Consider the following 15,531-nt stretch of genomic DNA (forward strand, 5'->3'; position numbering starts at 1 on the left):
CTTCTGCAGGCATGTCTACACATTAATGAATGCACCTTAGATACTGCACATTTAGTACTTCCTTAATAAAGTACTAACTAAAATGTGCAGTACTTGGAGTTACTGTGCAGTAGCACCAATACATGGTTATTTAACAATACTTGCTGTGCAGTAGGCTATTAGCATGGTTTGTGCTGTAACGTGCTACAATGTAGTGTTATTAAGCTAATGCACAATAAGCATCTTGTGTAGACACACCCTCTGTCTGTTACTTTGCTTTCTTCTCCCCTGCCTCCCCCCCCCGATCTGTCACACACCACACAAAGGCTGCCAGTGCCATGTGTGGTACCCATGCTGCAGGTTGTGCCCCCCACCCAGTCTACAGAATCCAGCCACCTGAAAACATTGTGAACAAAGTTACTAACTCCATCAGGCAGGGAAGCCAAAGTTGTGAAACATCCTGGCACAGTGGACCTTGCCCAACCAGCCAGCACTGATGTATGTGAACTGCCTCCTCTAGTCCAAGATGTTCATTGTTCTAATGGGGAAGAAGCCCTTATGGTTGATGTATTCTGAGATGTAGTGGGCAGGAGAGAGAATGCCTGTTGTATTTGTCCAAGGGTATTCCAAAATAAAATTGCTCCAACAACAAGAGTGGAAAAGAGTGTTGCCATGCTGGCGCGTGCTCGCTCTCTCTCGCTCTCTCTCTCTCGTAAAGCTATAGTTACTATAGGAGTATATCCCATACCTCAGAAGCCATCTCTCACAGAAGGCTGACATTGACGAAGAAATCCCAACATTGCCTCAAATGTGCAAGTGCAACTTTTGGACACCTGAAGAACTAGATGTTTGAAGATCGCAACATCAGATCTGAAACCAAGCTCTTGGTTTATCAAGCGGTCATAGAATCATAGAACCAGAATGGACCTATAAGATCATCAAGTCTAGTCCCCTGCCATGGGCAGGAAGTTATTGGGCTCAGGTGAGCTCGACAAGGTGCCTGTCCTGCCTTACCTTGAATACTTTCAAGGAGGTTGACTGCACTGCATCTGCTGGGAGTGTGTTCCAGATTCTGGTGACACTTACAGAGAAGAAGTTTTCCCTTATGTCCAGCCTGAATTTACCCTCTATTAGTTTATGCCCATTGGTCCTTGTCCTCCCTTGAGGTGCCCTCCTGAAGAGTTACTGTCCTAGTTCTTGATGCTCCCCCCGACCTACTTGTAGGCAGCTATCAAGTCACCTCTCAGCCTTCTCTTACTCAGACTGAAGAGGCCCAGTTCCCACAGTCTCTCCTCATAGGGCCTACCATCCATGCCCTTAACTATAAAGGTGGCCCTTCTTTGTACCCTCTTGAGCTTATCCACATCCTTCTTGAAGCGCAGTGCCCCATTCTGGGCACAGTACTCGAACTGAGGCCTCAGCAACGCTGAATAGAGAGGCAGGAGTACCTCCTTAGATCTATTGGCCACACATTGGCTAGAGTTTTATTTGCCCTTCTGGCAGCCTCACCATGCTGGCTCATATTCATCTTTCAGTTGATCATGACCCCCAGGTCTCATTCAGCTGCTGTGCCAGCCAGTGTACCACCACCCATTGTACAGTCATGGTGAGGGTTCTTCTTACCCAAGTGAAGGACCTTGAACTTCTCCCTGTTAAACCTCATCTGATTTCATTCCACCCATAAATCCAGTCTGTCAACGTCATCCGGAATCTTTGCCTATCCTCTGGTGTGCCCAAGTTTCCCCACAGCTTGGTATCATCTGCAAACTTAATCACTGAGCTTTCCACCCCTTCATCCAAGGTGTTAATGAATATATTGAATAACACAGGTTCAAGCACTGATCTCTGGGGGACACCACTGGAGATGGCTGTCCAAGATGAGGGCATCATATTGATCATCACTCTCTGGGTGTGGCCTGTAAGCCAGTTGTCCACCCATCTCACTGGAGACTAGTGCAGCCGAGTACTCTCCAGTCTGTTGGAGAGAATCCCATGGAAGACTGAGTCAAAGGCTTTACTGAAGTCTAAGATGATGACATCAACCTTGTGTCCCTCATCCAGTTGGTTAGTTATCTGGTTGTAGAAGGATACAGTTTGTCAGGCATGATCTACCCTCGACAAAGCCATGCTTGTTGCTTTTTAGCACCCCATCTGTTACCAGCTTCTAATCAATGGCCTCCTTAACCAACTTTTCAAAGATTTTACCCATGACTGAGGTCAGACAGACTGACTGGTCTGTAGTTTGCAGGGTCATCCCTCTTTCCTTAAAGATGGGCACCACATTGGCTTTCTTCCAGTCATCTGGGACCACTGCTGTTCAAACAGCTTGGCCAGTTCTTTCAGGACTCTCGGGCGCAGGTTGTTTGGGCAGCCAGGGCCATCCCTAGGGGTGTGCGGGGCCCAGGGTATGCCATCCCCCAGTCCTGCATGGGCTGATAAGGGAGGGATGGCAAGCAGCTGGAGCACAGAGCCGGTGGCATGCAGTGGCTGTGGTGGGGCCGGTTTGGCACTATCCGCGGGGTCCCCCAAAGTGCATGGCCTAGGGCAGTTGCCCCAATTCACCCCCCCTCACCTAACCACCCTAACCCTGCTCCACCAGGGATGGCCCTGTGGGCAGCAGACTTGAAAATGTCCAAGCATTGTAGAAGATCCCTCACCTGTTCTGGGCTGATTTATTGTAGGCTGTTGCCCTTCCCCCTGTTCCCTGGGCCTCAATGGATTTCAGAAATACCAATGCAAAGTATAGAATCATAGAATAGAACAGCAGTCTCCAACCTTTTTATGATGAAGATCACTTTTTGGCATCCCAGGATCTACTGCACCTGCTCTGCCCCACCCTGTTCGTGACTTCATCGCACTGTTGGCTCATATTTATCCTCTGGTCGATTGTCACCCCCAGGTCCCTTTCAGATATGGTGTCAGCCAATGCAATATCACCCATTGTGTAGGTGTGGTGAAGGTTCTTCCTACCCATATGAAGGACCCAGCACTTACCTCTATTGAACCTTATCTGATTGTGTTTAGCCCATAGGACCAGCCTGTTAAGGGCATCCTGGATCCTTGCCCTGTCCTCAGATGTGCCTGCATTTCTCCACAGCTTGGTGTCATCTGCAAATTTAATCATTGCACTTTCCACTCCCTCATTCAGGTCATTGATAAAGATGTTAAATAGTATGGGCCCAAGCACTGATCCCTGGGGGACACTATTGGAAACGGCCCTTCAGGATGAGGCCATCCCATCCATTATGGCTCACTGGGATCGGCCTCTGAGCCAGTTGCTAACCCACTTCATTGTTAACTGGTCCAGGCCAGTACCCTCCAACTTAACTGATAGGATCTTGTGGGGTATAGTATCAAACGCCTTGCTGAAATCTAGATAGATGATGTCAACCTCATGTCCCATGTCCAGCTGGTTAGTTACCTGGTCATAAAACTACATCAGGTTTGTTAGGCATGACCTCCCCTCAGCAAAGCCATGTTGGTTGTTTTTCACTACCCCACCTGTTATGAGCTTGTGGCGGATAGCTTCCTTGACATTTTTTTTCAAAGATTTTTCCCAGGATCAAAATCAGACTAACCGGTATGCGTTTAGGAGTTGTGCCTTTTCACGGTTATTTACTGTGGGCTGCCCCTGGGTTTTCAGTAGGAGTCCCACAGTGGAGTCTGATTTTTTTCCTTGCTTCCTATGTATCTGTAGAAGGACTTCTTGTTGTCTTCCATACTGGTTGCCAATTTGATCTCTGTGCCTGCCTTAGCTTTCCGTGTCTTGTAGCTGCAGGCCCTGGTGATACAGGTGTACTCTTCCCTGGTTGCTGAACCATTCCTCCATTGTATAGATACACTTCTTTTTCAATACCTCCCTAATATCCCTGGTGAGCCAAGCAGGTCTCCTGGCTCCTTTCCCACTTGTTGCCCGTGTGGGGATTGTGGCAGAAAGCCACCTTGGTTTCTCCCCGAATTCTCTGCCCCTATGACAATGAGATTAAAATAGGCCCATCACAGAGGATTCGCACCTCAGCCTGTCTCTTGAGGTAACTTGAGCTGGCTGCATTCTCGAGGGAGGGGGGAACTTGCTCCCTCTGCCTACGTGACTGGTATCAGCTACCTGGGTGAGGGGCATCTACCTGGTGGGCTGGAGTCTGCCCGGTAACTGGTGATGTATTTCAAATTGGTTGGCGGACAGCCAACCAGAGCTGACCTCCACTGGGCCAGGTGAATGAGGTCACAGGGGCTATATAAGTTAGGACTGCCCAGGAGGAAGGGGTAGCAGCCATGCGGGGGACACAGAGAAGCTTTACCATCTAAAACTGGCTGTCTCTCCCCCAAAACTGATGAGCAAGGAACTGCCTGCCTCCAGAGGGGAAATTTCACCAGCCTCTGGATGAAGCATGTGAGTAAGCTACTCGAGATCTGATTAGATATCTAGCTGGCAGTAACTCAGATGCGTGATCAAAAGGCTACCTCAGCCAGACTGTTTGCTCTTTAGGATTTCTAGGATATTGCTCAATCTTGTACCCTATTTTCAGCCTACCCCTGTAACCAATAAAGTCTTCCTTTGTGACTGGTGTGGGAGACTTATTGAGGGGTGGGTCTAAATTACGCCAGAGAGACCGCTTAGGTCTGCGGACTAAGGGAGACTTTACTTTTTGCCCCCTGACTTGGGGAAGTGCCCCAAGTGCCTGTACTGGGTCGAGTACCTGTAGGACATTAGGCCTGTGTTTCCCTGAGGACACAGGGCAGGGAGTGAGTCCATTCTTGGGGTGGTGGCGGCTACGTTACCCCCAGGCTAGCGTATGTGCACCAGGAAGGGGTCGGGCTGGACATAAGGCTCCCCTAGGAAGGCATTCGGAGCCTGGCAGGTGGTTGGGCACAGGGAGGTGGGCGGCTCAACACAGGAGCGCCCCTACTGGCCTGCCACAGGGATGGCCTGCTTTTGAGCTGTGAGAACTGTCTCCTTAAGGAAGCACCATCATTCCTGCACTCCCAAATCATCCAGTTGCCGGTTGCAGAGGGCCTCTCCAATGATCCTCTTGAGTTTGCCAAAATCTGTCATCTTGAAATTTAGGACTCCTGTTCTGATGACTAACTTCCCAGTCTTATGGTGGAGGGTGAACCTTATCAGGTTATGATCACTGTTGCCTGGGGTACCACCAATCCTTAGGTTGCCTATGATGTCCTCCCCTTTGTTCAGCACTAAATCCAGGGTGGCCTTGCCCCTAGTAGGCTTTCCACAACCTGTATCAGAAACAGATTGTCTGTCTGTTGTTGCCAGGAAGTTGACTGACATGCTGAAGGCAGCTGAATGGTCTTCCCAATAGATGTCTGAGTAGTTGATGTCACCCATGACTATCATGTCTCTAGTGCTGGCTGCCTCTGTTAGTCCTCCTGCGACTGCTCGATCGCTCTCTTCCTCTTGGGAGGGAGACCTACAGTAGATTCCCAGCATCAGGTCTCCCTCTCTTTGTCCCCCTTGTAATCTGACTCAGAGGGTCTCAAGGGACCCTTCCCTGATGTCAAACATGATCTGCAGGGAGGGGTACTGTTCTTTCACATAGAGGGCCTGTAACAGGGGGCCTTCTCAGGGCTGACTTTTAACTGTGGCCCACCCACCTGTTTCTGGGCTAACCGCCCACCTTCTCGCCCACCACACCTTGTTGGAATTAATTAATAGATGTTAATAAGCGGGAGGCTGCCCATTTCCTGCCTGGATTCCTCTCCTCAGGAGGTCTCAACCACCTTCATATTAGGCAGCATAGCTCCCTGAACTGCTTCCCTTTGGGGTGTGGTCCCCCCAGGACTTTTGGCTACTAGCCCTGGCCCACCTCCCGGCCAGTTGGAACCCCAGGCCCTCAGCTCTTGGGTGTTCCTTGCGGTGGGCCCCCGGCCCTTTGACCCTTCCAGTCCTGGCCCCAGCATTGACCAGTCAGGGGAAGTCCAGACAGGCATGAGTCTATGGCCCTCCTCTCTCTCCGGGGGTCCACCCTCCAGACCCTATGAAGGGGTAACCCACCCGGTTGTGGGGCTAGGGGTTAAGGCACCCCAACCCCACCTTTCACTGGGATGGTAACTGACCTGGCATTTCCTGGGGGCTCCGGTACCACTGAGAGCCCCACCAGGCCACCCACACCCGGCAGGGTGCAGTTTTAGGTCATGCCCAGGACCAGGAGCCTCCTGACCATCCCCTACAGCTCCTCCCTTACCTCCAGATGATACCAGCAGCCCTCCAACCAGGCAATGTTGCCTGACCTCTAGCAGCAGAACTGCCCTGTTTTATATGGGCAGCCCCAGATTCAAAAATGGCTGCCCATATCAGGCAGCTGCCAGCTCCAGGCCCTTAAAGTGGCAGGCACAAACAGTGCCCTCCCACAGAGCCACACCTCCTCCCTTCTTCTCAGTCCAATCCTTCCTATAAAGCCTGTAACCTTCGGTATTCACTGCCCAGTCATACATCATCCCACCAGGTCTCTGTCAACCCAATCGAATTGAATTTCTCATCAGCCAGTAGGACTGCCAGTTCCTCTTGTTTATTTCTGTGCTTCTGGCATTTCCATAAAGACATTTGATCTCTCCCCTACTCATCTCAGGTTTTCTTTCACATTGTCTGTCTCAAGACATCTGTTGTTTGAATGTCCTCCCATGTGTCATTGTGGCTAATGGATTCTGCTTTGGCAGCAAAACTTTCTCCCCGGCCCCTGGATGCAGCTAGTTTAAATACCTCCTCAACAAGTTGGCAACTCTCATGGCGAAGAGCTTCTACCCTCTGGTGGTGAGATGAACAGCATCCCTTGCATGGAGGCTGCTGTAGTTAAACTGCATCCCAAGGTCAAGGTATCCAAAGCCCACGCAGTGACACCATCTTCTAAGCCTTTGGTTGACCTCCTCAATACACTCCTCCCTCTGCTGGCCACTGTCCCTGACTGGGACGATTTGGGAGAAGACAACTTGTGCTACAAGGTCAGGGGCGGGCAATTATTTCGGGTGGAGGGCCACTCTACCCAGTTTTGGCAAGCTGTCAAGGGCTGCATGGGTAGCCCCTTGACAGGTGGCCTGTCCCCTGGTCACCATCTTGGAACCAATGTCTCAGGCCAGCACCAGTGAGGACCAGACCAGGGGTCTGTAGAGCCAGGCTCGGCTGCATCAGCAGGGAGAAGGAAGAACTGGCTCGGCTCCATAGCGCCCCTGCTGGCCGGGACCCTGTATTCCTGCTGCCCTGCTCGGGACCCTGCTAGCGCTGGTCCCAGGACACTGGTGCAGCTCCTGTGCTCCCACTAGCTTCCACATCCGCTCACTCCCAGTGCCTTCCCAACCCTGCAGTACAGGCGGGGGGCAGCTTGCAGCCCCAACCCCCTGCTCACTGGCAGGGAAGGAGCTGGTGCTGAGCGTGGGGAAAAGCAGCCCCTCCACTGCCCCATGGCCAGTGCTCCCTGCTGCAGCTGCTCACAGCCCGCACGGAGCTGTCCTAAGCAGGCACAGGCAGCCCCACGTGGGCTATGAGCAGCTGTAGCGTGGGGCACCGTCCATGGGATGGGTGAGGGGCCACTTTTCCTGCGCTCAGCACCAAGTTGTAACCCACCCCCCAACGCCAGCCTGGGCCATGCACTGTCTCTGGGCTCACCTGTCGGGGCTGCACCACAGCGGCAGCAGCTGTGGCCCCCCTGCTTGCTGCACTGGGCAGTGTTTGCCACTGTCACCGTTTTCCTCCACACCAAGCAGCTGGTGTCATCACAGTGCAGCCCTGATGGGCAAGCCTGGAGCTGGCATGGGCCTCGAGCTGGCATGGGGCCCAAGCTGGCAGTGGGGGCAGGTTACAAGCTGGTGCTGAACACGGGGAAAAGCCCCTCCCTTGCCCCATGGCCGCTGTCCCATGCTGCAGCCACTCACAGCCCGTGTGGGGCTGCCTGTGCCTGGTCAGGACACCCCTGCACAGGCTGTGAGCAGCTGCAGCAGGGAACACTGATCATGGGGTGGGAGAGGGGCCACTTTTCCAGCTCAGTACCATCTCCTTCCCTGGGTGGGGTCCTCCCCTGCCCTTCTCACCCCGCTTACCTGAGTTTCCCGTACTGGAAGAGCCACGTGGTCCTACTGTTGTAGGAGCCCGCCAGGGCTTCCCCTGGGTCCTACTGCTCCTGGCTTTTGTCATTTTTGACAGAAACCAAGGACAGATAACTATTAATTTTCTAAATTTTTAGGGGATAGAATGGCCTCACAGGCCGGATCTGTCCTGCAGGCCGTATTTTGCCCATCCCTGGGCTAAGGGTTATTTAGGACCCCTTTCCCTTTGGAGCAGAACAGAAGATGTTGTCCCAGAAAGGGCATAAATCCTGTAGTATCTATAGTTGACAATATATTATATTACTCCTGGTAATATATTAAAATGCATATTGATTGATTGCTTGTATTCAGTCTGTCATAAGAAGTGCAACACTAGGTCAGACCAGTGGTCTATCTGGCCCGGTTTCTTGCCTCTGACAATCACAGAAGTGGATGCTATACAGGGAGAGCATTGAACTGGAACTCTCTAGAATGATCTAGATATAGTGTTCCCCTACAGTGATCTTCTGGCATGTCTAAACCACCGTTATTGGCTCAAAAATGCTGGAAGAAACTTCTCTAACCATTCTGCTCAATAGCTATTAATTGATTTATCATCCATCAATTTAGCCAGGTTCAAAAAGGGACTGGATATGCTATCTGCCTTCACCACCTCTTACGGCAATGAAATCCACAAGTTAACTATGCGTTGCATAAAAAAGCACTTCCTCTTGCTAGGTTTAAACCTGTCATCTACTAGCTTCAGTGGCTGCTCCCTGGTGCTAGTATTAAATCTCTCTCGGGGGATTCAGATCTTAACTGGGAGCCTATCCTCCTTAATTACTTTCCTTTAACCATCTCTTTGAACAATTATTTCATATGATTTTATGAAAGTTTTTTTGGTGTTTTGCTCTAATTTATTTGTTTCTCTTCTTAATCTTTTCATCCTTGGAGGATAAGGGAAGGAATTATTTGAATAATAGAAGAAAAATATTTTTCATTATTTTTAGAATTACAGTTGAACAAGGGACTTTTGAAAATTTTAAAATATTCAGTGTGCTTAAAGACTGTGAATGCAAACCCAAACTTTAGAACTGAGGAGGGTTTCACATTTTATTATAAACATATTATTACCATATTTTGCCAAAATTAAAAATCAACACAAAGCACCCCTTCTATCTTCCCTATCTTTCACTGACCACAAGTGTGAGCCCTCTCTGGTACATTTACACTATTGTATATTTGCAGGCACAGTCCCACAAGTGTAAGTCTGTATGCATCAAAACAGTTCTGCTTGCTTGCTTTCACACCTTTAAAAATCCTAATTGCACCTCCTTCCATACACTTTCACAGCTGAAAACACCCAGTACAAGCTTTTACCTTGCTTACTTTTCTGCAGGTATGCATGCTGTTTACATAGCAACACACTGGCACACACACCAGCACACATACAGTATATTTATCTACAGTTCAATCTTAGACACCTCACACATTTGCACCTATACATATCTGCATTATAGGACCATAGAAAAGTAGGGCTGGAAGGGACCTCATGGGATCATCTAATTCAGCCCCATGCTCAAAGCAGGATCATCCCTGACTAAACCATCCCAGACAAATGTCTGTCTAACCTATTCTTGGAAATTTCCAAGGATGAAGAATCCACAGCTTCTCTAAGTAGCCTACTCCAACGTTTGACCACCCTCAAAGTCAGAAAGTTCCTTCTAAACTGCCAACCCAAATTTCCTCTGCTGCTGCTTGGGGCCATTGCTCCGCATCCTGTCCCCTGGCCACAGAGAAAAAAGTCCATCTCTATTCTTTCTCTAACTGTCCTTCAAGTATTTGAAAACTGTTATCAAATACCCCTCTGTCTCCCCTCCAGGTTAAATGTACTCTTTCAAATGCATGTAAACACAGTAATAAAGCAAATTATTGTAATTATGCACTAGGGAGAGAAAACCTTAGTATGCTGAATTGCTGACTGCCTATCTGTGATTACCTCCTCAGATATGGGGGATTTTACCCTCAGTTCCGCTACCAAATTGGAGAAACCTATGGCAAAACCACATCTCACCTGCTCACCGATCCTAGTATTCAGAAGAGCCCATGCTCTGTGCTGGCACCACTGATGAAGCCAAAGTTCTTAAATGATTTTAGTGACACAAAGCATCCCTTGAACCAGATGCTGGATCGAGACAAAAGTTATATTCCTGGCTACACAGGCAAGTAGAACTCCTGAGTTTCACTCCACACACAAACACAAGTTACATTAAGTCTCAAATGACTAAAATTAAGTCAGGGTTTTCACCCAAATAAGTGGGGTCTTGTAACAGAGGGGCAAAAGGCTCCTGTTACTTGAGGAGGAAAGAGTAGGAGGAGGAGCTAAACAGCCAGCCAGGGGGAAAAAGGAGAAGCCAGGAGGGTGTATCATCAAGCTGGTTAACTTGCAGTAGTCCAGCAGGGGAGACAAAACACTTCTACAGTGGCTAGGCAGCAACAGTAAGCTACCCTGGGTTGAAGCCAGCCAGCCTAATCAGAAAACACCTGTGGGTAGCTGTGGAGGCCACCTAACTAGAAAAGGGCAGGGCCTAGAATATAAGCTCAGGACTGAGTCAGGCAGGTACTCCATCTCTAGAGGCCACTGGGGAAAGCGAGATGCCAGTTTCGGGGTGACTAATCGAGAGTCTGCTAGGGCTGAGGGCTGGCAGGGGACTTGGATCCAGATGAGAAGGGGTTGGCATACAGCCAGTTGGGTTAAGAGTTAAGTTATGGCCAGGGGACTTATGGTTTTGGTTTGAGTTTTGACCAGTAGACTGTGTATATGGCTGTAGTCAGGGAGCCAAAGGTATGCATTGCAGGTAACCTATAGTGGAGCACCTGGGGAACATATTGTGGTTAAGCACAGTAGGGTGCCAGGGGCACACCAGTGTTTTGGAGCCCTGCCGGGGCAGGGGCTCTGGATAGAGATCAGGCTTAAGCCAAAGGGAGTGTAAGCCCAGAGAGGGGCTGAAGCCCATCTTGGATGGAAGCTGGAAAGGACCAGGGACCCAGTGCCTGGGAAGGGTAGAGACCAGGGCCAAGGGGCCCAGACCCTGAGAAGGTGAGGCGGGGCCTGAAGTCCAGAAGCCAGGTTTGGGGCAGTGGACATGGGCAAAGGGCACAGGCAGAGGAAAGGGGCAGAGGCCGGAAAGACCAAGGCTCCAACAAGGGAGTAAAGGCCTTGGGTGTCCTGGTAGTGGTTTGGGGCAAAGTACTCCAGCTAATTGATAACTGTTAACATCTATGAGGCATGGAGATGGCTGTAGGGAAGGTTAGGAGGCCATGAATAGCCTGTAAGGCAAAAGGTGCCCTGGGGGCATGTATGGGCCAGGGAGGCCCATTTTGTATGAGGACAGGATTTGAAGCTAGTGGAATTCAGGGAAGGGATCTGCTGGTAGACTGTAGGATTGGAGCTAGCTGTAGGACCGTTAGGCAGCTTCCCTTTAAAAATCAATTGCATCAAGGCATGGCAAGTGAAAGATAAAGGGAGGGTACCTTAAATCCAGAGCAAGGCTGTTGCCATTTGGCCACCAGGGGGGTTGCAGCTGACCCTGGGGCCAGGTCCTGCTACAGGTCTGTATTCACAATATATGAACTACTTTGGAAAAAGTGTAACATACTTTAGTGGAAAAGTCATAGCTTTGACATAGGAAAGGGTAATGGTTGCATTCATGTATTGTTTCCTTGTTCAGTATGGATGTGGCCCCTCAGTCTCTTGTCTCTGAAAGTTGACAATATGAAAGTTCTCACTCTTATTTGCCAAGTAACTGTAAAATGAAGTATTTTCTTCTCTTTTGATAAGGGCTTACATAGATGCCCACTTGTAGGATTTTGAATACACCCTTGGCATTGAGCTTAAACCCCTCTTGAATAGTAGTTCTCTTCAGGTAGCATACATGATGCTTTCGAACAGATCTGAACCTCAGTTTGCAGCAGTGCGTCCACCAGGACCCAGCAGAAGTTTTTCTTCCATATTCTTCTTGGCATGGGAGAATTGTTTTTTATTTGTTTTTTCTGTAGTGACAAAGGTGTGTGTGCGCACGTGCGTGTGTGTGTGTGTGTGCAGGGGGTGGGAGAGGGAGGGTGTTATGAGTATAAAGCTTTATAGCAGCTCACTATTGAATTATGCAATAGTGTGATATTACCTGAGTAAGGGCAAAAGTTTTGCTAGTTCTGATGTATGATACAATCTTGTTTCTTTGTGGTACTGAAGGACAGGACCTGCTCTGTTCCAGTAATAGGTTAAAGAGCTACTTGCCTGTGATATCAAAATGTTTATTACTATCTGATTTTAGTGCTCAGAAACTTCCTCTCTCAGGCATGCTTCATACTGTGAGAATTAACCTCAGTCTAGAATACCTCTTCCTTTATTCTTTATAACTTTATCTTCAAGGCATTCCTTGCTACTGTCTGTTGCTATGCATCTACACTACACAAGAAATAGAAACATACATGCTGTATAAATCCTCAAAGTTAAACTACTAGAAAACTGCCCATTTAAGCACTTGCAGTAAAATAGGATTCTGGCCTATGGGTGAATTGAAATGGGAGGTGGAAAATGGTGTGACACATCATCATATACAGCACAATACATTTTTTCTCTAATTAAAGAGAATCTAGAAACCTTACTATTATGCTAGGGAGCTAGCACTATGTTATTCAGTTTAAGAACAAAACAAATATAATTATTGGAATGGCATACATTTGCTAAGCTTATATATGTTTTAAAACGATCAAAATAATCAAAAGATAATCCCATTAGTCATGTAGTCATTCTAGTTTAATGTGGGTGTGTCTATATGTGCACCCTCAAGAAGACCTAAGGTGATTTACATTGTGTTACTTGCCATATTTAAGGAGTACTAAGGACAGGTTTACATGTGCACATCCTTAATGCGCCTTAAACACACCGACTTAGGGCAATCTGGGACTAAATTTGATACCTGCATGAAGCAAGTATCAAATTTAGGCCCAGTTAGTTAAGGCACTGTAACCCGCGTGTAGGCATCTTGATGCTGTGTTGGCTGTATCAACAGGAGCCCAGCTCACGGGGATGTGTCCTTCTGCGGACACCACCAGGAAGAAAAAAGTGGCAGCTGGTGTTGCAGCTGCTGGTGGCTTCCCTGCGCCTCTCCTTTTGGGAGAGGTTTGGTGGCCCAGCAATGCAGCCCTGCAGTGGTGGGATGCCTTGCTGCCCTCCCAGGATTCAGGTGCCCTTAAAAGCCCACACTAGGGCTCCCACCTGGTATAGCAGGCAAGCTGAGACTGCGTCTGCCCCATTGCCTGATACAGCTTTCCCTGTTCCACCCACCTCTGCCCCAGGCAAGCGCCCAGCCTCCCTGCTGGCAGGATGCTGGGAGAGGCGGCGTCAGCTCCTGGGGGCTCTGCTTGGCTCAGCCCAGGAAGTCTGGGACTGCATCTACCTCCGGTGCCCAGCATGGCTTTCCTGGCTCCCCTGCTTGATCCATGGCTGAGTTCCCTCCTGTGTTGTACACAGCCTGCCCAGGCTGAGCCACACAGAGGCCCAAGGAGCTGCTGCCACCTCTGTCACAGGCAGTCAGGATTACTAAATAGCTGTTGGCAACTCTAAATCAATAATGCTGGATTCCTGAGAGGGTAATTAAGAGGTCATAGATCACTTGTTCTATCTGGTTCAATGCTCTCTGTCTAGCATCCACTCCTGCCATGGTAGGGGACAGATTACTGGGCTAGATAGGCCATTGGTCTGTCTCAGTATGGCACTTTTTATGTTTGTATGGTCATATATCCATGAAGTAGTACTTTGGAATCTAGGGCTTCTTAGTGTTGTTCAGCAAGTGAGACAACTCTTCCTTATCTAGGTATAATTAATACTTGCACTTGACTCTATTAGCCAGTTAATAATGGGACTGCTTCTTCTCTCTAGTACACAGAGGTCTGCATGTCAAATCTTTCCTCCCTTGACATGAATGCCTTCTTATTCCTCTGATTGTTCACATTTACACATATATACATATTAATTTTTTTTGTTTTGTTTTACAGGATTCGTTCCCTACCAAAAAGCACATGTTGGAATGTACTTCCCTGTACCAGCACCTGAATCAACCCCCACCTTATCAAGACCTGTTCCAGCAAAGGAACAACAATTACTGATGAACACAGATACTGGTGACTCCTCATCATTATGCGAGAAGAACAACTTCATCCCTTGCCATCCTGGTATTCGTTTGGCATGTGGCCATGGGTGGAAAAGCCTTTCCTGTCCTCCTGGAAAACAACTAGCCTCTGAGCAGGAAGAGAAGAAGTCATCTTGTGATCCTGACATTGCTCTGGCTTGTGGGCAAGAAAAGAGCCATGGACCCTGCCATTCTGAAATTGCACTTGCATGTGGTCAGGGGTGGAACAGTTTTCCCTGCCTCCCTAGAATCAAAGAGGTATGGGAGAGAGCTCTGTACCACACTGCCTTTGTAGAGACTGACAAAATGAAAGAGCGTTCCTTAGTTACATTGGCACTCTAGAGGAGGTAATAGATATCGGATACGCTTTGTGTATTTGTGTATGTGTATAGACTTTATTGAAATTCATGTAGTTTGCTGTGTCCATCTTAGCAAATCACCCAGACTACTCTGATAACTAATAATTAAACCTGATTTTATGGAAATAATTAAACCTGATTTATGGAATAGAGGTGTTATAAAATACATTTGATATCATCTCTTGCAAAAGTAAAAATTTGGTTGATAAAGTTAATTGTGTTGACATGATATATTTATATTCCATAAGTTTTTTGACTCAGTCCTACCTGGCACAAATAAAAACAGTCAAATAAATATTCCAGAGGTAAGGAGTTTTTGAGTCATATATCTTTTATTGGACTAACTGCATTGTCAAGATAAAGTCAGACAAGCTTTTGAATGCAAAATATTCTTCTTCGGGTCTGAGGAGGAAAGCAAGCACGACAGTTTTTAAGAACAGTAGGTCGAGCTGTGAAATTTAAGGGGGAGAAATTCTCAGGGGTAGCAGATAAATAATTAGTAGAAGAAAAGAACCTTGATTTCTGGGTGATCAAGAACTATCAAAAGGGATGAGGATCATTGTTACCTGTTGTGTAGAACCATCCTCCAGCACACACACACATCTGAAGTCATACAGGAGCTTACTTACCAGCACCCGATTTCTTGATGCCACCCAAGGAGACATGACTACAGATGTGAAACAAGAGACTGAAGAAAATACTTGACAGTGAAAAAATGTACATTCCCGCAGCTTAGTCCTTACCACCAGGGGCTGATGAACCAGGGCAAAAATGGCAATGTTTCAACCACCTACATACCAGACTTGGATGTTCCAAGGAACTAATGAAGAAGTGGGACTATACCACTGGTTCCCTACCCGCAACTGAGGCAAAGAGCCTCAGACTATGCAACACCTGCTGCAATGCCCACTGCTTGAAGACACATGTACACAGCAAACTACAAGAATTTCAATAAAGTCTATACAAAT

General features: G+C 48.2%; 1 protein-coding gene across 1 annotated transcript in view; it reads left to right on the plus strand.

The window, feature by feature from the left end:
- CIMIP2A (ciliary microtubule inner protein 2A) overlaps window positions 1–15,531 on the plus strand; it is a 65,333-nt gene that overhangs the window by 13,258 nt on the left and 36,544 nt on the right. Inside the window, exons 3-4 of the mRNA XM_090023050.1 lie at window positions 10,018–10,232; window positions 14,071–14,462. Of these exons, the coding sequence (XP_089879176.1) occupies window positions 10,018–10,232; window positions 14,071–14,462 (607 nt within the window). The remainder of the gene's footprint in view (window positions 1–10,017; window positions 10,233–14,070; window positions 14,463–15,531) is intronic.

Source organism: Crocodylus siamensis, chromosome 11 (assembly GCF_052110815.1).
Source record: "Crocodylus siamensis isolate JL-2025a chromosome 11, ASM5211081v1, whole genome shotgun sequence".
In the NCBI taxonomy this organism is placed as follows: domain Eukaryota; kingdom Metazoa; phylum Chordata; order Crocodylia; family Crocodylidae; genus Crocodylus; species Crocodylus siamensis.